At 36.2% G+C, this 26,536-nt stretch overlaps 2 protein-coding genes across 2 annotated transcripts in view; one reads left to right on the top strand and one right to left on the bottom strand.

Annotated features, from left to right (window-relative positions):
- Nucleotides 1-15,367: 15,367 nt before the first annotated feature.
- LOC121295119 (reticulocalbin-1-like) lies at nucleotides 15,368-24,462 on the top strand. Its single transcript, XM_041219528.1, has 6 exons — nucleotides 15,368-15,851; nucleotides 16,965-17,158; nucleotides 17,594-17,772; nucleotides 18,694-18,754; nucleotides 21,858-22,057; nucleotides 23,341-24,462. The coding sequence occupies exons 1-6, from the start codon at nucleotides 15,634-15,636 to the stop codon at nucleotides 23,446-23,448; spliced, it is 960 nt and encodes a 319-aa protein (XP_041075462.1). The 5' UTR covers nucleotides 15,368-15,633; the 3' UTR covers nucleotides 23,449-24,462.
- A 651-nt stretch (nucleotides 24,463-25,113) lies between these two features.
- Nucleotides 25,114-26,536, bottom strand: part of LOC121294869 — a 30,514-nt gene continuing 29,091 nt past the window's right edge. The window contains exon 3 of the mRNA XM_041219017.1: nucleotides 25,114-26,065. Coding sequence (XP_041074951.1) covers nucleotides 25,687-26,065 — 379 coding nt within the window. The 3' untranslated portion in view covers nucleotides 25,114-25,686. The remainder of the gene's footprint in view (nucleotides 26,066-26,536) is intronic.

The following is a 26,536-nucleotide window of genomic DNA, read 5'->3' on the forward strand; positions in this document are numbered from 1 at the left end:
AAGGGCTCAGACTTGCAATGCTGGCTTCTAAGAACTACTAGACATTCTAACCTCGATGCCAGTGGGCATGTTGTGTGCTTTGCAGTGCTCAATAAAAAAAAAAAAAAAAAACACATCTGTCATAATTCTTTCAGCACTAACTTAAGGAACCTCAGGAAGGCCTCCTAGGATAAATAGTTTAATAGTCAGTGACTCATACTAAAATAAACAAAAAATAAATGGCCATAGATATACATATTAGTATATTTATTTAATTCACACAAAAACGTGGTTTATAATAGCATTAACACCCACATCACATCATGACCTCACCTTTAACTTAACTCTGCCCCAGCCAATTATCTAGCAGTTTTGCCCACCGTGCTAGACATTACTGCTTAAGTAACTTAACAAGTAGGATAAAGATGTTTCAATGTCAAGATGAGATACGTGGTGGATAGACTTTAGGAAAACATTGCTGACCATCTGCTTAGGCATGCTCACTCATTGATGACTAATGCTTTCCACACCCTGAGGACTATGTCCCCCTGAATCTCTTTCACTGTCTTTCTTATGTCACAAATTTAGGTTGATAAACACATGTTAGTGTTCATACAGTAACTAAACGCCATTAGAGCTGACCAGTTAACACAAGAGATTTTAATAGAAAACCGCAGTCTTCAGAGCTACAATATGTTTCCTTTAACGTTTGAACCTGCAAGCTTTGCAAGTGTGGAAGCAGAACTGCTGTTTAAAAAGCTAGCCGTCAAAACCCTTTTCTCCCTCTGCGTAAAGAGAGAAATCTCTCGATGAGAGCTGAGGTATTAGTTTGTATTGAATGAAAAGCCCTTTTCACGCAGTAGGAGATCACATTGATGTTTTCTGGCTGAAATTTTAAGTGTTGAAATACAAAAGAAAACAGTGGGTCGCACTGAAACCTTACAGTCATTAATTATAATGCAATATATATTAAATGTGTATTTTATTGTTCAATATGATCTGCGGTATGAAAGAACAACAGTGTTGACCTATTAAGTTAACTTTCTGTTAGTATGGTGCATTTTACATGGACACACAGCGGGGCAAGTAGAAAACAACAACAGAAATGCAAGCAAAGATTTCAATCATCCGATGTAATAGAAGGAATATAATCTACTGTATCAATGTTTTGGAATGGGCAGTGCACCAAATGGGAGGTACATATTTAAATTACAAATTTTCCACTATCCTAAAAGGTTTGCTTAGCTACTGATTTCAAAACCAGATGGACCGATACACAGATGCAGACTCCACCACACAGAAATCATAGTGTATCTGTCCTAGCAGAAGTAAGATAAACAATGGTCTGGTTAATCATAAGATATAAAATGCCCACACTAGTAAAAGTAGAAAAACAGAAATACAGATATTTTTTTCCAAAATGTTGACAGAGAATAAGCTAAATATATTGTATAATCAGATCTTCTAAAAGAGAAGCAATTTACTCGGACATTTCAATATTCCAGGATATTATCCCCATTAAGCAATAACCCTTTGTGTAGTATAGATTTTGACAGTAAGTGTCCGACTCTAATCTCAGAGTCAAACTTAATTAAACTGATTTTTCAACTGTACACTGCTAATCCAATCAGTTTGGTTTTTAAAGATCTTGAAAAATCAGAGTCTTACATAAAATGAAGTAGTGGCTTGACAGCTGCAGCAATTGCAGAATATCAATGTGACAGTAATTGTTATTGGTACCTAATTCTCTTTTATTTATTATAAAACAAAATATATTGTACATTTGTGTTCTATGATACACATATTTTCTCTATGCATTTTTGGTTTTAGTTATAAATGATTTCAATACTCTTGTCTTTCAACAATTTATTTTGTTGTCTTTTCCATAAAACATCTTTAAACAAGAAAGAGGGCTTGGTAAAGATGTGAGGGGATTTCAGGTTTCTCAGCTCAGGTCATCATGAGTTTTTGCAGCCCTAGCCAGTGCCATATGCACAAAATGAAAGTGCAACTTGGAACAAATGTCGTTTCACCTGCCAGGCAGCATATGCCTTGCTGCAACTAAACCCGATGGGCTTTCGGAAAAATCTGAGACAGATGTGTAACTAACCTACTGCCTTCTTCTAAAAACACCACGCATACACAGTCCAAAATACTGATATAAATACTGTTATAAATGAACCCCCTTCTGCCTTTCACTTTTTTCCTCAGTTCAGTTAACTGCTGGCAGTTCTTTTTCTTAAATGTTTTCCACCTTGTTTGCAGCTGTTTAATTTTTTTTTTTTTTATCACAGATGTAATGAAATCATTGTATTTAGTTTAGTTTTTTTTTTTTTTTAAAGAACATTAAAACATGCCTTATGTGTTTCCAGCCTTAAAGAAACCTCAGTAATCCTGTATTGTAAACTCGCCCACCAATGACCAATGGTCATCTAGAGCTGGATGTTTGCGTTAATGATTCTTTCATAACATGGTACGATCTGTGTAAGAATCTGTGTTTTTTGGTTGTTTGTTGTTTATAAAGCATTTAACACTGTGACCTTTGAACCCTGTTTGCTTTATCAGCTTGCATACTATACAAAAAAGCAGATGACTTTAATGGTCACAAATTAACCAGATATATACTGTAGAACATTTTTAAAAACACAGGCATGCAAGCAATGTGGTATCCAGTTAGTCAGGACAAAAATTAACAATATTAGAGCGATGGAACCATTCTGAATGATGACAAAGATCATAAATAGGAAAGTGAGGGATAAGACTTATGTCTTGTGGAATGTTTATTGTTTAAAGGCACTCTTAAAGATTAAGCTGTAGTATCATTTTGCTAGATGGATTACATTACAGAAATAGTTAACACCTTAAGGTATCCAGATTAAAATAATGGTAATTAAGGAAAATACACGGCAAAGGTAACTAAGAACTGTTCTCCATTTTTAAATATTGTGAGTAGATTGTGGCAGACTGCTGATGCAGTAGGTGGGCAATGCAGAGGGTGCAGAATATAATGCACACCACAGCTGTACCTGCACTTGTCAGTGTGCCAGCCAGCTCTATCCCAGTCTGTTCTGTACTCCTCCCCGGACATTGCCATCTGCTTGTGAGTTTGTCAAATGCACCAGACAGTACAAACATCTCAACTTATTGTAAGCGACACACTTTAATTAAAATCTGGCTGCAAAGTTGCACTTGAAGTGCTACCATATCATTTGTGCACATTCCAAATCCATCAAGAAAACCGAAAGGTTTTTTTTATTTTATGTAATAGGAAATGGGAATGCAGAAGCATCTGCCTATGGTGCATCTGCCCCTGATATTTCCAGAGGTATGAGAAAGAAACAACACTCATTTGAATGACAGCCATCAGCACATACTGTACACATACTGCCAGTCTATAGACCCTCCAAGATTGATAGTGATGAACAAGGAATGGGTCTTGTCTTTATATGGTCCCTTTGCATACTACTAAGAACAAGACAAACATTTGTCAACACAACAATTAAGTGAAGCTGAGAAACTTGCAAAAGAAAAAACTAAATTATTATTTATTATGTCTGTTGTTCTTTTAATTTGACTGTATAAAAAAAGAATAAAAAATTGTTAAACATAAAAGTTTTTTTTTTTTTTTTTTTTTTTTACTGAAACCAAACCTACTTGAAGTTGATTTCTCAATTTCACTTTTCTGGAAAATAAACTAGCTTACAAAACAAAGTATTATATCATTACTCAAGGTAGCGATGGCAGGATTTATAATAAAGTATAAAGATATTTTTGGCAGGACGGTTTTTACACTATTATTTTCCAAATGACTGTTTTTCAAAAATGGCGCATTGGAAATTGGTTTCTGTTTCATAGGTAATAATAAAGAATCAAAGTGCCAGTACAATATAATTGTGAATGCTGTTAAATGACAATGCTTATTAGATAGCTATGTGAACCAAAGGAAATTCCAAGGGAAAAGCAATATGTAATTTAACAACATGTAATGATAATGATATTCCTCAGCAAAACATATGCTGAATGAAAATGCATTTCAAGTTAAAATGTCACCCAGAAGCTACTGTAGCTATGAGGGACTGATAATCAAGTCAAGCACCACTGACTGTGAGCAAAGTGAATTGTGGAACATGACTCCTCAGCAATGTGTGGTACCACTACAAATCTGAAATAATGCCTTCATTACTAAGCTCTCCCATCTGGCAGAGGAACTGATGTTCTTTGCTACCAATAGTTTCCCAAACACACTTTTAACAAGACCCAATTTGGTATCAGACTAAAGAGCCTGAAAATGTTTTTATTCTAATCATGATTTTTTTAAAATTTTATTATTTTTTTTTTTTTTTTTTTTAGCTTTTCTTATACTGGGAAATAAAAAAAATATATCAATCCAATTTTCTTAATTAAGTCAAGCTGTTCATGTTTAAAGATAAAAGAAAATGTGTTTTCAACACTTTCATGCAAAAAAGCACTTGTTTAAGGAAGAGAAAGCAAGCGTTTCTGTTGATTTGTATTGACTTGTACGAATGTAGCACAATTCTGATCTCTTAGGCTTATAGACATGTCTTGCCTTTGACTGTCTTTATCAGCTTTGATTTAGAGGGTTAACAGCTAATCCAGTATCTAAAATAATGCAAAAGACAACAGAGTCTTTCAGTATGTTGTGTGACCATTTACGTGTAAGATCTGTGTGCTTGAAAGAAGATCATTAATAAATGCAATTGTAGAAGTAAGCATTATGGATTCCTCCAATAAGATGCCTCCATGCTTGTACTGTTTAAAACGATAACGTAAAATGACAATGCCAAATTGAGAAAATGGATAGTAAAGAACAAAAGGCCTTGTAGATTTGTTTTGCGGTGCAACCGTGTTTAAAAGACTGAGGCAGTTAATGTCCTTCTGGTGTGTGTTGTTACTGTGCTAGTCAATATGGGACATCTGATTCCATCATTCATGTTTATCTAAAATACCAACATCACATCTGCTCCCGCCATATTGGATCAGAATATTTTAGCTGAGCACTCCAAACCCAGATGTGCTTCTATGATATGCACTGCCTTATGATAACCTATATTGTGCACAAACACAAAACATTAAGGTGGGGGCCAATAATAATGCTTCTTGAAATGTATGGTTTTGTATAATCAAATACTAATACATCAAAAAGGGCCTGATTATTAATTCTTATTGCACTTTAACTTTTGTCTTATGTTTAGCTAAACTCTTTGCTGATCCAGAGAGCTCATTGGTTGTCTGGCTGTTTGAGCAGCGTTAGTTTTTACATGAAACAACAGGCAGATGATACTAAAGTCAACTTTTCAAATGCACCTCACTTGTTGGTCTTCATTACTTTGGAGTGTTGTAAGGCAGTCATGATGAGTTCAATATTGCACATATGGTGCTTCTGCAGACAGTGCCAGCTGGCGGTCTTTCCCACAATGTGTACAGTTCAATTTGCAGGTTTTCATGTCAATCCTGGTTGTTTTACACAGACAAGAAATTTGTGTTTATAAACAAACAAAAATAATTGCAACACATATTAAGTCCAATTCAATTGACTTTTTATATAGGTAATTTCTTTTTTTTTTTTGGGGGGGGGAGGATTAAGGTATTGAGTAAATAATGTTTATGATTTGATTAAGAGATCATCTATTTCTTTCATGTATTAATTCACTCTGCAGGATAAATGAAAGTCAAAGCAGGTGATTTGCCGTATTACACAAACTCACTGCTGATTCACAGAGACACTGGAAAGGTTTCTAGATTCCTCTTGATGGCACAGATAAAACTAATCTGGAGGCCTCACAAATCAAAGAAAACTGTGCCCACTAATCGACCTGTCCTGGTGGCAGGATGTGCGCTACGGGGGGGGGGGCACATTAAAAATGTCACCAAGTCAAATAATTTGCGCAACAATATGAGACTCTGCCCTCGAAATGTGAATATTAGGAGACGTCACAGACTGACAGAAAAAGGGACCCCACAAAGGGTGTTACTAATGGGGGCATTTGTGGTATTTATTTGTAAAAATATACAACCTTGGAAACTTTCCAGAAATAACATATATTACTGTTAGATTTTTTTTTTTGTTTAACTTTACTCTTATTAATGATTTGTTGTACTTTTTTTTTTTAAATCTCAATCTAGGATCAGAACTGGATGAGCACTGAGGCACCCTAAGACACCCCCCCCCCCCCCCCCCCACCCCTTGGCACAGGCCCAGTGATCATCATCCCAATATTTAAGCTGGAACACTCTAAGCTGGATTTAATTGGGCATCCACTGGACCTACATCTCAGCATGTATGGTTGTACTTGAACCTGCTGAAATTTTGAATCCAACAAAGGAATGAACTCTACAAATGGTCCAGGTGTCCGCTACTGCACCTTCTTTGACTCTTCATGCTTGTCCTAAAGTATTGTTGTCCATTGTCTGGTGCCAGGTATTGCTTCTCAATGGTTAAAGTATTTCTCAATGAAACCAAATGAAGAAGCCAAGTGATTACATTTTATATAGTCCCCCATTCACACACACACACACACACACACACACACACACACACACAACAACAAACCGCCTCATTATGTATTTCTTTACCTGTCTTCTCTAAAAAATATATTTAATGAAAATTATTTTGTTACAAAAAGTAGCTTTATCTGAAGTGGACCCACTCTGCCATCACCTGCATTCTGATAGAGTAGTCTTAAGTGTAATCAGGGTTCGCTCAGTCCAATACGCCTTAAAGGTTCGTTGACAAGTGTAATGCATATAATGAAGCAATCTACCCAGTCCTAATTGGTAGTACAGAGGCTTACAAAACATGTATGTAATATGTTGTGTCCGTAAGAAACTACAAATCCTCCTCCCATCAGTGAGGATTCCCTGCTCATGTACATCTTGAGCAATTACCCCAGCTCTTTAAGGACCATAACAAGAAACTGCTGGGTCTCTCATTAAGGACCATTACAAGAAAAAAACGACTTGATCTCTTCAGGGTTCAAGGGTATATATGAAGCTCACAAAGCTGTGCAATACAACTCCAGCAGTCTGCCTGTATGTCGGACTGTCCGTCTGTCTACAAACCGTCAGAGAACTAGTATCAAAGATACTATATAGCATTTTGTGTTGAAGAAATCACACAGTTTGGTGGGGATTATGAATGGCAAAGGCTCAATTTACTCCCCATGCATCATTAGATTTATCATTTTAAATCCAGTTCATCTAGCTTTACAGTGTGTCAGCCAGACAGTAAACCTGCATTTGCACATGGCTGAAAGGGTTTTGGACGCTGTCTTTTTGATCCTCCCAGACAATTTACATGAAAACAACAAAAGTAATTAAACTATAACAATGCCACTTCTGCCAAAATATTTACAGTAACCTCATAGTTCATAGATCTAATGTTATTCTGATCATGAAATAGATTTCACAGGCAATTTGCTTATGAATATTCACACCCTTCGTTTGTATATAGAGTGACAATTACAATATTGCGCCACAAAGTGGAGATTTCACTATGATACCATCTATTAGAAGGAAAAAATAAAAAAAACAAAAAAAAAACAAATGAAAAACAAAATTTTAACTGCCCTATAAGGCTTAAGGAAATTAGAAGTGGCTTTTTGATTCATTTTTTTTAATCCTTCCTTCCTGGCATTTGGGAGGCCAAGTTCAATTACACTTCCCTCTTTTAGATGCTAAGGTTTAACCTGTAGTGAACTGTTCAATAATATTTCTGCAACAGCATATCAAAATTTCATGCTTACAAAGTGTTATTTGAACAAAAGGCCTGTGAAAGTGCCTTTGGAAGTATGGCTGCAATTACTGTCTGCCAGGCTGTTGTTTTATATATATATATATATATATATATATATATATATATATATATATATATATATATATATATATATATATATATATATACCTAATGGAGATTATCTTAGAGAAGGAGGGCAACACAATTCCGTGGAGAGTGTGAGAGTCATCTGGTTAGTCAGAAATAGGGGTGGTTCTGGGGTAGCCCACAGCCCAGTGACCCTATGAGCACAGCCTTCTACTGGAGTTCGCAGGCATGACAAAGACCCATTGGGGTTAATAGCGACATCTGTTGGGGAGCAGAGGGCAGTGCAGGCAAGCGGGGCAGGCTGGTCCTCGAGTCGCCCTTATTTGCATAGTATAAGCTGATGGTGTGACAATACTATAATTTCTGCTGGCACAGTAAAAGAAGGATTTGTGTTGCTAAGGTTTTTGTTTTACTTAGGGGATAATGCAGTTTGAATGAGCAGGGCTAGTCCCCCTTAAGCGCATCTATTGGTATAGGAAGCATTTAGACATGGGCAGCACTAACGTTCTGTACTGTATATAGGCTTGCTGATTGTCACTAAGCTTATTGAATATAACATTTTCATTTAAAGAGCATCCTGTTCCTTTATATAATATGGTTGAGAGCTATTAACAGATCTTATAATGATTATAGACATGTTTTACCTAGTAAATGTAGGTAATCATTATCATTTAATCCAAGACTTATAAATCATATTGATCAATGTGTTTGAAATGTGTTTGATTGCATCAAAGTAATATTAATGTCTTGTGCAATGTTATGTTTCATGTAACTCAACCATGCAATTGCCCATAATTACAGTACAACACATGACAAAATCATACATTTTACTAAATATAACCATGCAAGAACCATGTAATATGCTTAACACTAGAGTTCAAACATGAAATAATGTAATGTCATGTTTTAAATTAAATTCTAACAAATTACAGATTTGTTTTTTACATAAATAATATTAAAAATGAGCGTAAGCTAATAAAAGACTAACCCTGCAATACCTATATGCCATCTGTATTTTATCTAGTGTACCTACCTGCCTATCTTATTATATTCTCCATACCTAAAAATAAATACTTTTCTGTAAGCAGACTCTAACTATGGTTTGTTATTAATATTAAAGCTTATTAAAGTTGATTCCTATTTTGACATGGAAATCGGATTGAGACAGACACAAAGATTAAAATTACAAAGACTAGTGTTATACTTATACAAAATGAATGCAGCATATTTTACCTGACTCAAGCAATATTAATAGTAATGGTAATATAAAAACAAAAATAGAAGTAACCTATTACATATCATATACTATGGAGTAACATCATGCTTATTTTTTTTTTCTTCTAAAAACCCTTATTTTCTAGCTAAAAGTTTGTTGAAGTGGAACCTATATTTTATTAGCCTTAGTAGAGCCTGGTTTTCAATTAGTAACACACATTACAAATGCTATTATAATTCTTCTACTGAAGTGTTTAAAAATGCCAAGTTTTATTACACAAATTTCCATTGGAAACATATTTATGTAATCTAATGAATGTCACATTCCCACAGGCCACTAAAACGTAGAATCAACACTGTTCAAATGAGACAATTATGCAGCTTTTAAATTATACTACATGCAGCAATGCAAAAAATGCCCCAGGAACATTTAAAAAAAACAGTTTTCAAAGTAGCCCCACAATGCAATAATCAATGTGTAGTATGGATAGCAGAGGTTAGTTAAATACAATGTGAAAGCTGTATTAATGAGCCCTTCTGTTGTCGAGAACTGCATTTAATTTCTTTTTCATAGGCTACATAATTCAGTGCTTGGGAATAAATTAGAGATGAAACGCCATCATATGTTTATAAATACACTAGCATTAGCATTTTACTTCCTCATAAATCTACACTCAACAACAGTTAAGTGCTAGAAATAAAGCCTCCTTGAAACAATGATATATTCTCTCCTAGTGGCCCATTCATTTTCCAGCACAGTTCTTCAAACATTATTTCCTCTGCTGATGCCCGCTCGTTTAAAATCCATTTTAATTTAAAGATGCTTGACACAGACCCAGTGGTTCATTTACTTATCCTGGTTATACATCACGGAGCAGGGAAATGAAAATTGTTTAATCTAGAGATATGGTTCAACGTGGTCACTGCTGAACAGTGGAGTAATTACCAGATCAGCTCCACTAAAAATGCACTGAGGGTGTTCTGTGACCTATCATCTTCTAATCTGCATAGTGAAGTACGGCTTGATAGCTATAAATTGCTGACTTAATTAAAACCAGGACCTTTCTGTCATTTAATTACAGGGAGAAAAGGTTATTGCTAAAATGCAATTTTCCAAATGTGATTTTCTTAACAGTTATTAACTGCTTCGCCATCATTTATTGTTTCAGATTTTTCAATTTGGAAATGGTCCCGGTGACAGAAGTAATGACTTTATGTGGAAAAACTCAATCTCGATTGAGCCGAGCACAGCCATTTGTTTCTCGCAAGTGAAGCGGACAGAAACTTGAAAATGTCATCGGAAGGACCCCGTGATTGCTGCTACTTTGCAGTAGTAATTAAAAAACGGATGATTTTTTTTTTCTCCCACAGAGGTGATGCAAAGTTTATTAACATTTCTCACATTTTTGCTGCCGAAGAATTATATCTTTATTAAATACTGTGTGAGTGCATATATAAATAAGCAAGCGCATGGGGTTACCAAAACAGTTGGCACAGTGCTACGTTGAGTGTTTTGAAGAATATTTCAATTGCTGGCCTGTTTTAAAGGCATAGCCCTTAAGTCTCATAATTTGTGCTTGCGATAGCGTTGCTGGTGTGCTTTAACGTTTAAGGGTTATTAATGGCTACAGAATGCCACAAGCCCTGACAGCAGCCTGGTTTATCACCGGTTACTAGGCCAAGCATTGCCCATTAGGTCTGTGAATTGATTATCAAGAGGAAGACTTGAAGGCCTACATAAATATCTACTTGCAGGAGGAAGCTATAAATAAACAGCCATTTTGCACTGTCACATGTATCCTAATTATAGCGACCAATGGATTTACCATGGCATGCATTGCTATGTAAAGACTGATAAGAAGCAGGAATCCATACTTGTAACTGCGTCATGGCCACAGCTGGATACAAGTCTCTCATGAAGGGATAGTCACATCTCACTTGGAGGGCCTTCTTCAAACATTTGAATCCTAAGCTCAATCAAGTGTACGTACAACAACCAATTAAAAGTGAACAAAATAAAAAATAATTAACAGAAAAATACAGCAAAGCTTTAAGGATGGGTGAATAAGGTTTTCATTTCTCGAGGTCATACTTCTGTTGCCAACACGTGTCTACAAACTCAACTCCATCAGCATTTCTGTAACCACAATAACATGTTTCTAGTATTTCCATGATGTCTGACTGCAACACCCCATTCCAAAGACATGTGTTTCCTCCTTGCTAGTAAGAACAGCTGTTTGCTGCTATCTGGCAACAGTGGCATGCAGAAATGGGGGATTTGACTTCCACTTAATATACTTGCTGCAATTGCAAGCATAGTGAAACTGGTGTGTCATGCAAAACTCTTAAATTCAAATTCCTATCAGGCTTTTTCAAAAGTGGTTGATTTGGGGAGATATGGGTTACCTTAATTTCAAGTCTATATAACACACATATTTGTGGAGCTATTAACCTTTACTGGGGCACATTATATAATTCTTAATATTATAAGGTGATACACACCCAATCCAATTATTTGAATATTGTGGCAGGCATGCCTTGCTTTTTAATCAAGGATTTTTTCAGAGAATTCATTAGATTCTATCCGTGCTTCACATGTGTGATGGATTACAACATTCAGTAAAGACGATGACCCTTTACTGTTCTCGCCCTTTTTATTACACCCAATAATCCCAGTCCCAATCAACAGATACTTAAACCACTGGGCATTGAATCTATAACCTTCCAGATGGTCTGCTGTCTGATAAGGTATGTGAAACGTTTTGCATTGGACTTTGCTATTGAGGGTGGTGGGTGTTGCTTTGCTGACGTCTTTTTGGTAGACTGCACCTTCCATAGCAATCAACTATAGCCATGCACCACCTCTGGTCATATGATCACCACCTCATCTGACGAGTGAATTTTCTAATCCTTGGACAGGACAGTGCATGTGTATATGCTGTAAACATTTTGCTGCGTTGTATGCCTTCCAAACATATATCCTCACCCTCAGCTGGCTAGCTTCGGGCAGCAGCAAATTTGATTTGAAATATTAACAATTTTCCTTCGGAGAGAGTTGTATTCCTCTCACCATAATTTTTTCATAATTAATATATATATATATATAATATATATATATAATATATATATATATAAGACACCATATACCGATATATATACTTCTGGGGTATACCGACGACAAGTCATTCCTCCCCAGTTATATCTAGAATGCTAAATAATGTCACTGTCGGTATTGTCCCTTGTCATACTCTTTATAATATGCTCTGATAATAAAATTGTATTCATGTCCTCACATTCCTCACTCTACTTTTGAAGCGCTGTCTTTCGCTGAAATGATTAGCAATAGTTCATGTCATATCACTTGTCTGTTTGACAGCAGGTGTGAATGAGCTAAATTATAATAATAATAAAAAAAACTGAAATAGCTTTGAATTAAATTAAAATCTTTTATAGGCTATGATGTATTAATTAGTATACAGTAAAAAAAAAAAGAATGTATTAAAATATAATATGAATTTATTCTCTCCACAAATTCTATTGAACCCTAATGTAAAATGACTGCTTAAACCTTATTTAAATACATTACCAATTCATTAAAACAATATAATAAAAGGCAAGTTGCTCCGGGCATATTTTTATAATCATAAAATGCAACACACAATATGCAAAAAAGAGTTTTGGGTGCCTCTCATGTTAATGTTATAAGACAAAACAATGTTTTAAAAGGGTTATGTCTTTATATTTTACAACATGTGCTAAGTAGGCTGCATATAATGTACTGGTGATATTATATGAAGGCAAAATCCATTTTCTTTGTATAATTCAAGCCTGATATAAATCATATATTTAACAGCAATCACATTTTCAAAAAAATGTGTACAAATGCATATAGGCTGTTCCCAAAATATATAATCTTCTTATATCCTTTAGAAATATTTAAAGTAAACATTGCTGAACATTGTAATTTTTAAAGTTATTATTTTTACTTTATTATGATTCCTGTTAATAACATCTCTAGACCTGAAAGATCAGCTTGTTAGGAATTTTTTTTTTTTTTTTCACTTCGTATATTTGCGAGTCATTTTGGTGGTGGGTATTCCTCATACAGGTGTGGATTGCCTGCAAGCAGCTGAGCTTCACTTATGAAGTTGCATTATGCAATGCTTTCTTCCTCTGTTGGTTGGATCAGAGCAGATTATCACCCACCTAAGAATTTTCTGGTGATAGTTTATACAGTCTGATTTTTAAAGGAGAGCAGATGACAGCAATTAGTGTCTACATTATCCTCTATAGGGTAGTAAACAACAGAGCCACTGCCAAGAAAATTCTAATATGACAAATAATATAAGTTGGGGACTAATGCTGGTTGAAACTCTAAAACTGAGTACCTGTTTGAAAAATAACCTAATCTGGGTTCCAGGGTCATTTTAATTTCACTGAATTTTTTCCCTAACAAAGTGCATTTTTCCTGTTGACATCTGTTATAGGGTTGTGGTGATGATTGTATTTGACTTATGCCCAATTATGTATGCAGTAAGCCAGACATGGTGTCTGTATCAGAGTGTGAACAGAGCGGAGCGAGGAGTGGCGAGAGCCAATTTATATGGAGTAGGAGAGCAGAGCGGGGTAGTTGATGGAGCAGAACGTGGAGCAGACAATTCCGACCCGCTCTTTCATAGCACTGAGAAGAACTGTGAACGGTTTTACTTTTTTTAAACACACATTCGGCCATGGAGTTTGCACAAAAGTACAAAAAAAACCAAAAAAAAAAAAAAAAAAAAAAAAAACAGGTGACAAATACAGATGCAGTCACTTTACAGTAATTACCATCATGTCTGTGCATGGTAACAATTCATTTTCCAGTTTCAAACCAAAATGAGTCTTTTTTGTTTTCCCCCCCCCCCCCCCCCCCCCCCCCCCCCCCCCCCCCCCCCGCCCCCCCCCCCCCCCCAGACTGTTATTGCATAGCCTATATTGTTCTTATACAGTTCCACGGTTATGCACCAATACAGCGCTGTGAACACACCCGCAGGAGAAAGGTTTGTCTTGATGTGTGAGTAAACATGGCCAGAGTTGGCAAAGCAGGTCTGCGTGACAGTCCAGCTGCACTTCCTCAGATAACGACAACAACGAATCAAACAACAAATATATATATATATATATATATATATATATATATATATATATATATATATATATATATATATATATATATATTTTTAATATAGCTTTTACTACCAGTAATATAACAAAAATGTTTATACAGTACAAAGTAGTATATGAAGGCTGGAGGGCACCATTTATTTTTTACTTAACAAGCAAAATGTGCATTTTCATTTCATATGCATGATTAGATGTTAGGTGGTGAGCACAACCTGTTTCATGGAATTGTGGCCAGGGGTATTTGCTCTCTATAGATGCCTTTTCTGAAGAGGTCTTGTCTGAGTATTTCTTTTTAATCTGACTAATCAGAAAGCCCCTCTCTAATGAGACAATTGTTAAAAGACACCAACAAGGTTCTATGAGTAAAACTGATAAAAAACATTTTATAACAACAATCAGCACAAGGCATGTTGTGCACTTACCAGGCTAAAGCCATGCTTAGTGTGTCACTGTCCTTGAAAATAAAAACATGCTGTGGTTTTCCCGACATGGTCGCCAAGCAGCAGGGTCAAAATGCACAGTAGTTCAAAAACTAAAATGGACCTTGGCGTATTGACATCTCTAAATGGGACAAGGCAGGTTCTACATGAATGTACAAATTACATGTTTTTTGTCTTTTTTTTCCCTACCTTGCAAACCCCCAGGTTTGCTGTTTACACTTTCAGACTTTTTGTTTTAGACAAAAGCTCCTTTGGTATTTCCCTATGAGAGCAAACAGTAATGAAAAATGAGTCAAATATTGTAGTGGCTTTGCAGATTCATCCCACTGAGCCACGCAGAGGAACAATCATCAATGAAAACATTTGCAGCTTTACTGAATATTGTGTAGAATTACAAAACCTAGCCTGCAGAAACTGTCCAGAATTATTAAATAAGTAATTCTCTATATATATATATATATAGTGCCAACAGAGTAGGCACATATTTTACAGGCTTTATAATATATAAAAATATTCAAATATGTGCATCCAAGTTCGAATAACACCGCTCAGAGTATAAGAAGAGGGCTCTCACAAACCCAGCTGGTTCATTCAATCACTTGCGTGTGATCTTGCAACGTGGCGCTTCCACTCCTACTACGTCACAGGCACCCCAGCGACCAATAGAAAACGCTGTAACATCAAAGCACGGGTAACGAATGTTATGTTAAACTGTAGGTCAGTGGCTGGGGGTTGAACTAGCAAGAGATACAGAGTTTGTCATGTTTTGCAGAAAGTGCAAAGTGTGCCGTTATGTGTAAATATACATCCAGGTGATAGCAAATCAGTATATGGCAGTAGGAATTATAAACATTGCTTTTGTTTTAAAGGAGTTGTCTGTGGAGTAGTTTTTTTTTTTTTTTTTAGTCGGTGTTTGCAGAGACGGGTTAGCCACTGCATTCTTTTGGTAGCGTTTTAAACTGTTTAGAATTAATAAGCAGATACTTTAATATAGCAATGGATATGTACTGGTTCACGTGTTTGCTGTTGTGCGTGGTAGAGGCATTTAGCAAACCCACTTACAAACGCGAACGCGTTCACCTGGACCCGGTATTGAGCAGAGACCCTCATGAAGACAACCGAAGCTACCGCTACGACCATGAGGCCTTTTTAGGCAAAGAAGAGGCCAAGACTTTTGATCAGTTAAGTCCCGAAGAAAGCAAGGACAGACTTGGGTAAGCCAGACTTCACTAACACCTATAAGAGTTAAGGATAGTAATGATTATGTGGCGAGTTCAATTCATATTTGGTAAACATTTTTAATTCACCAACACCACACTGCTACTAGATACCGCTATGATGCAGCTCGTTTTACAGATGTTTTAGAACAAGTGTTTTTTTTTTTTATTTTATTTGTTTCTTTAAAAAAAAAAAAGATTGGGTTTGCTGAAATATGTGGCTATATTTGGGTCCTGTTACACTCAGTTTAGCAAAGGAAAGTTTCATTTGAGGTGTCATACAGTTTCTACACAGTATAAATGGCTTCATTTGAAATGTGCCCCAGGATAAAATGTGCTTGGACTCGAGATATTATTACAGAAAAAAAGGCATTGTTGGGAGCAATTGAACAGCTATTAACTGAATTACCTCTTGATAACATTTAATATTGTATGTATGGATAACAGCGCGGTTATAATGTGAGGTTCAAAAATGATCAAAGCTCAAGACGCAAACGAAACATCATACTTATTTTTTTTGTATCCCTAATTAACCCCAAATGCAAACTCAGATGAATCCCTCCAGTCTCACCTACGCCACACGTTACCTTTCTACTGTATGGTGAAGGGTGTCTGAACTGCAGTTCTAGCTGAATCGATAAGTGGGAGTGTCTTATAAACACACCAACGTGGCAGAAGATCTGGTAATGACTTGGGAAGATTTGTTTAAAAAGGGTTAGGGGTGGTGGGTTTGTCAGCCTTCTGTTTAAGAAAATAATCTATTTTGTTTTATTTTTATTTCTTACAAGAGACACAAGCAATTGTGTTTTACAATTGCAGTGCATACAATTTGGATGTAAAATGCATTCATTATGCAGTTCCTCCTGTGCCACAATTGCACGGGTGACTCTACGTTGATCACATTGATCCATCACTTGAAAAAACACTCGGTTATATATTAGTCAGCAACAGCATCTTGCAAGTAAAGTTTAATTTATGTGGTTTGGTACTATTTTCCCCTGCATTTAAACAGATCCCTCTTTAGAAAATAACATTTGAATGGCAACACTTGATTAGGTTTCCAAAATCAGATCGGGCAGACCATCAACTTTTTTTTTTTTTTTTCCTCAGGAAAATTGTTGACAGGATTGATGGTGACAAAGATGGATATGTTACTACAGATGAGCTGAAGAGCTGGATTAATAGAGTACAGAAGCGTTATATTTATGAAAATGTAGCTAAAGTGTGGACGGACTATGATTTAAACAAAGACAACAAGATTTCTTGGGATGAATACAAAAAAGCCACCTATGGCTACTACCTTGGTAAGACCAAGTTGCAACTACTTGCATTTAGTGTTAGTGCATATTGAGAGATGCCTTTAATACAGTATGCTGCTGTCCTCTACAGTAGTGTCTTCCCTCATCAATCTCCACTTACCTCACATAAACCGATCAGGAGTTGCAACTGGACACACCCTGGATCCATTCCTGGTTTTACTATGAGTTGAATAAGATACACCTAAGGTTGTTGCTAATCAAGCTAGTAGTAAAACCTGGAATGGGTAAAGCTGCTGTGCAGTAGGAGTCTTACTGTCCTCTCTGTCAAAGATTCCACAGCATATTTATGAATTGTTAATTGAATGTGGTGTTATTTTTGTGTCTTTCACTGTTTTACTGCTTTTGAATATGAAAGCCAGATGCAATGTATTGCCTCCCCTGCTTCTTATTTGAATATTATAATGTATGTCAATGATTCAGCTAATCCAGAAGAGTTCCAGGATGTCACAGACCAGTTCAGTTTCAAAAAGATGCTCCCCCGTGATGAAAGAAGATTTCAGACTGCTGACCTCGACGGGGACGTGGCAGCCAGTCGGGAAGAATTCACTGCCTTCCTGCACCCAGAGGAGTTTGATCACATGAAAGACATTGTTGTTCTTGTAAGTTCTTGTTTAATTTTTATAATGTGTATGTGGACAAAACTACCCACCTACTAGTTTTATTTTAGATGTGCAGCACACAGTGAGTCGTGTGGCAAATGGAAGAAGCCATGCACAAGGCATCTAACGTCATAAAAGTTGTAATGCCTGTTTTTACTACATTCATTTTTAATGTCAGCACAAACATGGTGCAGCAAAAGCCCAGCTCAGAAAATGATGTCTCATGGGCCTCATAATATATCTTTTACCTTATTTCAGAGAAGCTCTTTCTTCAGGTGAAAAACAGTCCAATTACTACAGAAACTGAAACTCAGGTTTGCAGACATTACTTCTTTTGGTTACATTTCCCCGTCTGCTTGGTTACTGTGTGATGTAATTTGACTAGTTGCAATGTAAGTATATTTAAGCCATTCAGATCAGCGCTGTAGTGGTTGCTTTGCTTTTTATATTAAGCTATACTGTTTTCAGTCAGCTGTTGTATGCTATCCAGTGTTGTCCCCATGTGTATCCAGTGAACTGTGAAATTCCATTGAATTTACAGGTAAACACTGCCACTTGCATGTAAAAAATGCAAGGTACAAAAACAAGGTTATAAAACTAGCAGGAAACCACTTGGGTTTAAGTAGAAACATTTAAATTTAAACATGTTTAAAAATAAAATAAAAGTACTAGTTTTATAACACTTGCATTGTTCTGCCCTGGTGCAAACAAAACATTGGCCCACTAAGAAGATCAGGTCATAATGCTAAAGAAATGCTTGCAGATACTGTCACTGGCACAGCTGCTACTGTAACTGCTCATTTATTACAGAAGTACTCAGTGCCACAGGTAATGCTTGGAGCTGTATTGTACGTTGCGCATCGTAAAAGACTTGATTTGACTCTGGGTGGTTTTACAGCTCATTTGTGTCTTGTTTTTTAGGAAACCCTGGAAGACATAGATAAGAATGGTGATGGTCATGTGGATGAAGATGAGTACATTGGTATGTCTGGTATTTTAATTACATAAATGTATAAAAATCCAACTTGATTTCTGTGCAAACAAATATATATTCATGTCTCAGTCTATCAGTTGCTCACTGTTTTGTTTTTATTTATTTATTTATTTTTGGAAGTATTTGACCTAAAATGGTGCCCTTCCAACCTAATTGACCACTCAGAAAACATTGGTTTCCTATAAATGTTATAAAGGAATATATAATGAGAGAGTTAAAAATAATTAAATAAACAAAATTAATTCAAATGTTGTGCATGCTGGTGAGCTGGGGAGACCAAATCAAGGCTGATCCTCAGAGCCAGCATTGCATAATAATGTAAATATAAGTTTATATAAAATAATGTTAATTAGAATTAATAATTTAAAGATATAAGTAAAAATGATACAATATATAGAAAACCATTACATCATCTAAGAATAAATCATGGATTTGAATATAAACAATAACAAGTAGTTGTCATGCCGTTAAACATCTATAAATACCTCCAAAAAGTTTAAAAATAAATAAATAAATAAATAAATAAAAAAAATACCGGGAGCAAGAGTCAGAGAATTCAAGTGGACAAAATAAAATGCAATCAGCTTCATCTTTGAGCCTGTGACCTGCCACACACAGTAGAAAGACGACTTGATTCAAACACAGGCTCCCTTGAGAATGATATGTAAAACATATCGAAACGTTGGGCAGCTGGCTCTTGGAGTTAAAATATATATATTTTGCTTCCTTGTTTCATGATTCAGTAATTCATGGTGAGACCACGTTGACTGTGAATTGTACATGTACTATAAATTACTGCGTAGGCACCCTTCAATCATTTGCTGTTTCATATTTCCGTATGATTGGGAAATATTAAGGTTGCACTGTACTGTCAAGATTTAAAAAAAGAAAACATGTGATGAGCCAAATTAGTTCCATAGTTGGGTGTTTGGGCACAGCAAGCAAGGTTTCATTGGGTCATATTATAGTGCAGAAAATCCTGTGTGATTTCTATTTGCTTCTGACTTGGGGAGCAACACCTAATGTCACAATGTAAAGAAAGTATCCCAATTCAACACACAGTGAATTCTTACACCCCCTAATTCAGACTAGAATTTTATAGTAAGAAGTGATGCAGTTGGTTAACCAAGGATTACTTACTGTAGTCATATAGATTTTAGTGTACCATGTGATAATATTTCTGACATGTAAGCACATTTGACGTCTTGCAAAATCTTTACTGATGCCAAAGTTGCCAGTAGATATGAAAATTATCAACCAAGGGGCAAAATTTCAAACATTACATCAAAACCCATGAAACTGAACATGGTGCAGCAAGCAAATATAGAACCAAGGAAGTTCACATAGTAAACATAGATCAAAATGATCACACAAGCTGTCATGATTCAGGTTACTTGAAATATTTACAAGGTGGTGAATGCACAACTTGTTCTGTTTCTGGAACGAGAGAATTTGTACTGAATCGAAACGTTTAGTTAGCTGAAGCAAAACGAAAAGGGTTTCCTAATGTGTTCTGTACTAATGTGGTGACTCTATCAATAATGAACCGTAGCAGCCCCTCTGTATGTCCATGTCAGTCCTAGTTTCATTCTTACTACAGAGATGTTTTCCCCTTCTGTAGCCAAAGATGTGCACATGTTAAACCTGCTAAATATTCTTTAGAAATTGTCATCAATAGTTTTTTGTGCAACAGAGATGTTTATTCAGTTACAGGTCTTTAATTACGACACAGTTTCTAGTCCACAAGTTCTGCTGAGTTTTCAAACACGTCTTGGGGCGTGTTAAATTGCCTTTGGTGGCAGTCTGATAACGACTACATCAATCAAAATAGTGCTAGTTATACTATTCAAATGCAGAGTTATAATGTCAATTCATTTTTTCTTTCTTTTTTTTATATCTTTTTAATCTCTGTGGTTTATCTGTGGATAATATAAACCATACACCATGGCCTGAAATTATTGACACAGTTTCTGTCTGGCTGAGAATAGTATGTATAGGTAAAGTTACAATATGTTCTATTTTGCAGAATCTTGCTGGTTATGCCATTGTCAGTAGCTAATTAGAATTATCTTTATGCACAGAAATAGATTTAATTGCTTAATACAGGTCAGTGATTAAGAATAACCTATTACTGGCCCATAGTAGCACAGAGCTAAAAGAAAAAAAAAATGACAGGTCTTCTCTCTTTTTAAAAAAATAATTTCTATTTAGACCCCCAATTTGAATGCTTTCCTTGTATGGGTAATACAATAGGGAAGTACAATTTCCACTGCAATTAAAGTCCATTCAATGAAATTACCTTCATGTAATTACTAGGTACAGTAGTTGTCAGCATTTGTTATACTGTGAACAGTGTTGTCTACTAGCTTGAAACGTGGGCATGGCGAATGTTCTGTTAGTGCTGTGTGATGTTGACAATTCTTCTAAAATGAACCCTGGAGGGGTCAGGCACCATTATTTTCAGTGGCACTGCCTGCTCTTCCTGAGCTTGGGCTGAGTGAACACGTCGACTTGTTAAAATAACACAGTGGAATGTTTGATTCAATTAAATGCCCATGCAGAAAGTCTGCATGCACTCTGCACTCAGCCCTGGTAAATAGTTAAAAAATTCCATGTGCTTTCCCTAATGCAGCTGGCTTATGCTGACACGTATAAATTAATGTGGCAGTTGTGTTCTTTGTTTTTCTTTTAGGTAAGTGCCTGAGTTATTGTTTTTTTTTATTTAGCTGTCAGCTATTTATGTAGCCCTTTAACAAAAGGATATATATTTTTATTTTTTACCACTCGCATAACATTCATGGAAAATCTTTACACTTGCAAAGTTCAGATACAGTGGTTAATTTGTATGGCCACGCAAACAGCTATTTGAAATGCCAAATAGAACTAAAATGTTAGATTGCCTTAAGTGGGTGAAATTTACTGTCCTAAAACCATTTGAGTGGTCATCAGTAGGGGCCACCTATCTATCTATCTATTTATTTATTTATTTATTTATTTATATTGATCCATGTGCCGGTACTGTAAACCTGCCAGGATTTATACAATAATACACCTGTATGTTCTTGACTAGTAAGTTGCTGTTTTCATGCAGCTGACATGTTTGCTCATGAAGTAGAAGGACCAGAACCGGACTGGGTGAAAACAGAAAGAGAGCAGTTTGCAGACTTCAGGGACACCAATAAGGATGGAAAGATGGACAAAGAGGAAATTAGGCACTGGATCCTTCCTCAGGACTATGATCATGCACAGGCTGAAGCCAGACATCTAGTCTATGAATCAGACTTGAACAAGGTACTGAGTTTCTATTAAAGGAGGAGATCGTTGTTTCTGCTGTAACAGACTTATTATAATTATTATTAATAAACACAGCACAAACACAACTAGGTATTACTAAAATGTACATGCATTCTGAAGAAAGTGCAAACTTAGAGCTGTGGCCTAAAATGTTGCCTCACCTAGAAGTTTAGACATTAATTTTGATCTTTTATTGAATATCATGTAATCAAAAAAACTACAAGATATCGCAAATCTACTGGAAGCCAAAATAATACAGTAATCTATCACATTTCCGCCCTAACCGTTTCTCCGCCATGATCAATCTCTTCAGCAACGTTAGTTTATCATTGAACATAGAAGATTAGATCAGAGATTGTAGATCCTACCAAAGTTTTCTTACGTTCTTCTGTTGTATGTGCTCCCTGCGTTACCATTGCTGGTAGTGTCACGTGAGCTGTTCAGTGTGTTGATATGTAAGTAAATCCTGTTCACCTGCGGGGTGTATCAACTTCAACCTCCATCTCAATCTCCTGCCTGTCACTCAGCAGCGAATGCACGCACCCACACTGCAGACGGCTACCCTGTCACAAGCATTAATACCCTGTATCTTTCTAAACGAGGAATTTAGGGGAGCTCCCTAATACAAGCTGAATCTCAAAACAATTGTGTGAATATAGTAACTGTTGCAGCTGTGTATAATAGTATTTTAAAACAGGATTCATTTATCTGACTTTTGAAATCTCCGCCCTTACTCTGGTCCCACCGCATGTGACGGATTACTGTAGTACAGTTTTTCATGTTAGATTTCAAAATTTTAAATTTCAGTTTTTTGTATGTGGGGAAAACTACAAAGCAGTATGTAATTCAATATGTTCACGTAACATTATTCAGGGGTTCCATTCGACTTTATGTAGTAAAATTAGTTAATTCTATAGGGTGATGCAAAAGTCTTGGCCACAGCATATTGGAGGCAGGTATTGGAGATAATACAGAGCAGGGCTGTTATACCTTTCTATATGTTTGTTCTATCAAAGGTTCTCAATTATAACTTGAGTATTTTTAAATGTCTAATTCCCACAATTAGCTTGTTTATTTGCTGCGTAATTGCAGTTAATTAGACTCTCGTCCTGAAATCTATTTTTGGATGTCATTGACACAGCACATTTCAGTTACAGTAACTCCCTCCCACCCGTGTGAGGGTGTTGTAACGCAGACCTCTGTGGTCGTTCATTTACTAGCTGCAGGAGAGGTAGTGGAAAGTTAGATCTACAATTAATTTGTCATTTTCTTAATTCCAGGATCAACTGTTGACCAAAGAAGAAATCTTGGAAAACTGGAACATGTTTGTTGGAAGCCAGGCAACTAATTACGGAGAAGACCTCACCAAAAACCATGACGAGTTGTGATCCAAACTGCTGTGGAATATGCAGTCCTTTTCTTGCCAAAAACTTGTTTCATAATTCGAAAGAAATGAATGAAGCCACAGGTGCTTTTAAACTAAACGTTTTGCTTGAAGAGTGACAGAAATACCTGCACCAGTATTGGGAGTCGAACTGAGTATGTTTTACCTCACTTTTTCAGGGGAGTGCTGCCTTGTTGCCTGCTTGCATCAATGACAGGGCTATGCCTGTCTTGTATATATGTATCTTGAGTGGTTCCAATCGCTATTGTCACAGAACTTCAGCGCAAATTGAAAAAATACTGATGGCTTCCATTTTATAATTAAACATTTTTGTGTACCATATTTAATCATTGTTGGATATTTTGACAGTTTTCCTACTTCAGCTCAACTTCGTTTATTAGTAATGTGTTTTTAATAATGATGCTTTGTACAGTATTTCAGGGTTGCATGTGTAAAATAAAGAATTGCATATGTATAACTCTTTTAACAGTTTTTTTCTTAGTGTTTTTTTCTTTTGACAGTGAAATGTAAGTGAAAGGCTTTCATTTGTTGTTGCATCAAGTGTAACTGGTATAGCTATTTCATCACGTTGTTCTATATAGGTACTTCTATAATGCGTAGAAAAACTTTATCAGGAAACAGACGTGTTGCACTATCCGGCAGTGGCTTCAAGTTAGTATTTAACATTATTTGTACCCCCCCCTCCCCCCATTTATTCCACAACAGGGTTAACATGTATAAAAAATGTATCCCAATTTATTTCTTATAAAATGCTAGATTTTCACCATTTCTTTTTTTTAGTGTGTGCATATTTATATAAAAAATGTAATGTCAACAGTTCTTGTGAACACCTTCTGCTTGTCATTATTGGTTAGTACTGTGGTCCTTGTTTGTAACTGCATGATCTGTTATAAAATGTTCAGACTTAGTTTTTACTTAAAATGTTTTCCAATGTATGAAGTCACGATGTGCTTATTTCAGGTTCACCATTTAATCTTTGCTTTTCTGAAAGACTATCTGCTACGAATTACCAACGAACAAGATCAAAGGTGATGTGTAGTGCACTCACTGCTATGAACTATTTACATTCGGTAGCGAATAGTTGCGTAGCTAGGGGGTGGTTTTAACAACATGGGAGAGAGAAAAAAAAAAAGTTAACCACCTGCAAAACTGAACCCCCGTCCCAACCAATGTACGCTGTGACACCGTGAACTGTGTGCTTCACTGCCCATCGAAGCATCCAAAAACTATATCAAACGCATATTTAGTTGTGATTGGGCAGAGTCCTGTCACTTTACACGAGATTTAGCCTTCGACTGCTTTGACTGGACCATGCGTGTGCACTACTGTTCAAACGGACGTGCAATGAGACGTTGCTGTCGAAGATCAATCTAGAACTATGGGAAAAGAAAAAAAAAAAGACCCCCCCCCCCCCCCCCCCACTAACTATGCAATCTAAAGCCTGATTGGTTAGGTACTAAAAATCATCACATGAACAGGTGGTTTTGGAGTTGTTACCGACATCGGTGAAATTTAGTCATGTGCGTACTGTCCATTTTTTTTTTTTTTTAATCCCAGATCATTTTCTCAGAGGTCCTCTTATTTTACAGGACATTGGAACTCTTTTTACTCCGTGCGAATCGACCACGTCTGTGTTATGTTATAATTGATACGACATTTCCAGGGTATTTGTCTCAAAGCAATACCATCCTTTGCAATAAACCATAATACAGTATTACAGTTGGTACGATCTGTACTGAGATTCTACAGTTCAGTAAAACACAGTGATTGGGCATAAGCAAATTGGGGGTGGGCAATTTTTTTTTTAGTACTCTGGGAATAAGTATTCGAAGTTTGCAAAGAAAAATAGGAGACTGGACCTAAACTGTTTCATTTGTATGTTTGATAACTGCAGTAGTTGTTCTAAATGTGATCATAAGGTGAAACATCACGGTTATTAATAATTTTGAGTTAATTGCAAGTTTGGAGTGTAGTTAATTACTACTTCTAGTGCCACAAGGCTGATAAGTGTCCAGATTAACACCAAACTTCCTATTGTGATAGGTGACTTTAGAAATCAGCAATTGCAAGATAAGGATATGTGTAGCATACAATTTATTCCCCCAAACCCTGAAATTACATTTTTCAGAACCCCTCAACTAAAAACAAAAAGCAGATGTTGACTTTATGTTCTCTAAGCAGGTAAATGATCTAACATCCCTAAGATTACAAACTTTTCTGATTAGGGGGATATCATTATTTTCTGGAGACCTTTCTTAAACCCTTCAGGCAGTTCCTTTGGTTTCTCTGAAGTGGGATCCACAAACACGTGTGTTGACATGGCAGTAGCGCAGGCCAGGCTCTCGAATCCTTCCAGCGCAGAGCAGTCAGAGAAACAACCATCGTTCAGGATGTTGAAATGAATGGAGATGGATTTCTTGGTTGGAAATGGATTAAATAAAGCCATTCTGTAGAGGACACTTGAGCGTCCAATTTTCTCCACTGCTAAGGATGCCAGTGGGTTTTCAGGAAACTTCACAGGTTTGTGGAAAGAACACTGATTGGTCACAATAAACCCAACCATTGAGGAAGACCCTCTGTTTGTATTCAGTCCACAGTACCTAGGCAATGGGGAAAAAAAGACAATGAATTAACACAGCCCTCTTTAACTGGAGAGATGTTTATGCTCCTGTTCATAGCACCAATTTCACAGTTTTTATCATGTCTAATAATCTGTTGTCATCTTCAATAGCTCTCTTTAAATGTGATGCTGGAGCTAAATCGATTCTCCTCATTAAAGATAACTAGTTCAGTGTACTGTATTGTAGCTGCATGCTTCACCTCTATCACACCCCCAAATGTAGCCACCTGAATACGGTTACATTAAAACAAAATGTATTCATGGAAGTAAAATCCAACTGTTGCAATATGTTGTTTTACAATTAAGTGCGATATGTAAAAAATATGTCAAAAATGACATTAAAATCAGTTGTATTTATTGTTGTCTGTCAAATAGATTTATTTAAAAAAAACAAGAACAGAAAAACAAAGACTACGCAGTTCACTGCACAGGACATAAGAAATCAGTCTCA

Source organism: Polyodon spathula, chromosome 19, assembly GCF_017654505.1.
Source record: "Polyodon spathula isolate WHYD16114869_AA chromosome 19, ASM1765450v1, whole genome shotgun sequence".
Classification (NCBI taxonomy): domain Eukaryota; kingdom Metazoa; phylum Chordata; class Actinopteri; order Acipenseriformes; family Polyodontidae; genus Polyodon; species Polyodon spathula.

Bases quoted from the DNA above. Each gene is read 5' to 3' on its own strand.
- LOC121295119 (XM_041219528.1), top strand. From the start codon at position 15,634: ATGGATATGTACTGGTTCACGTGTTTGCTGTTGTGCGTGGTAGAGGCA. The intron at 15,852-16,964 runs GTAAGCCAGACT...TTTTTTCCTCAG, and splicing joins GAAAGCAAGGACAGACTTGG to GAAAATTGTTGACAGGATTG. The intron at 22,058-23,340 runs GTACTGAGTTTC...TCTTAATTCCAG, and splicing joins ATGAATCAGACTTGAACAAG to GATCAACTGTTGACCAAAGA.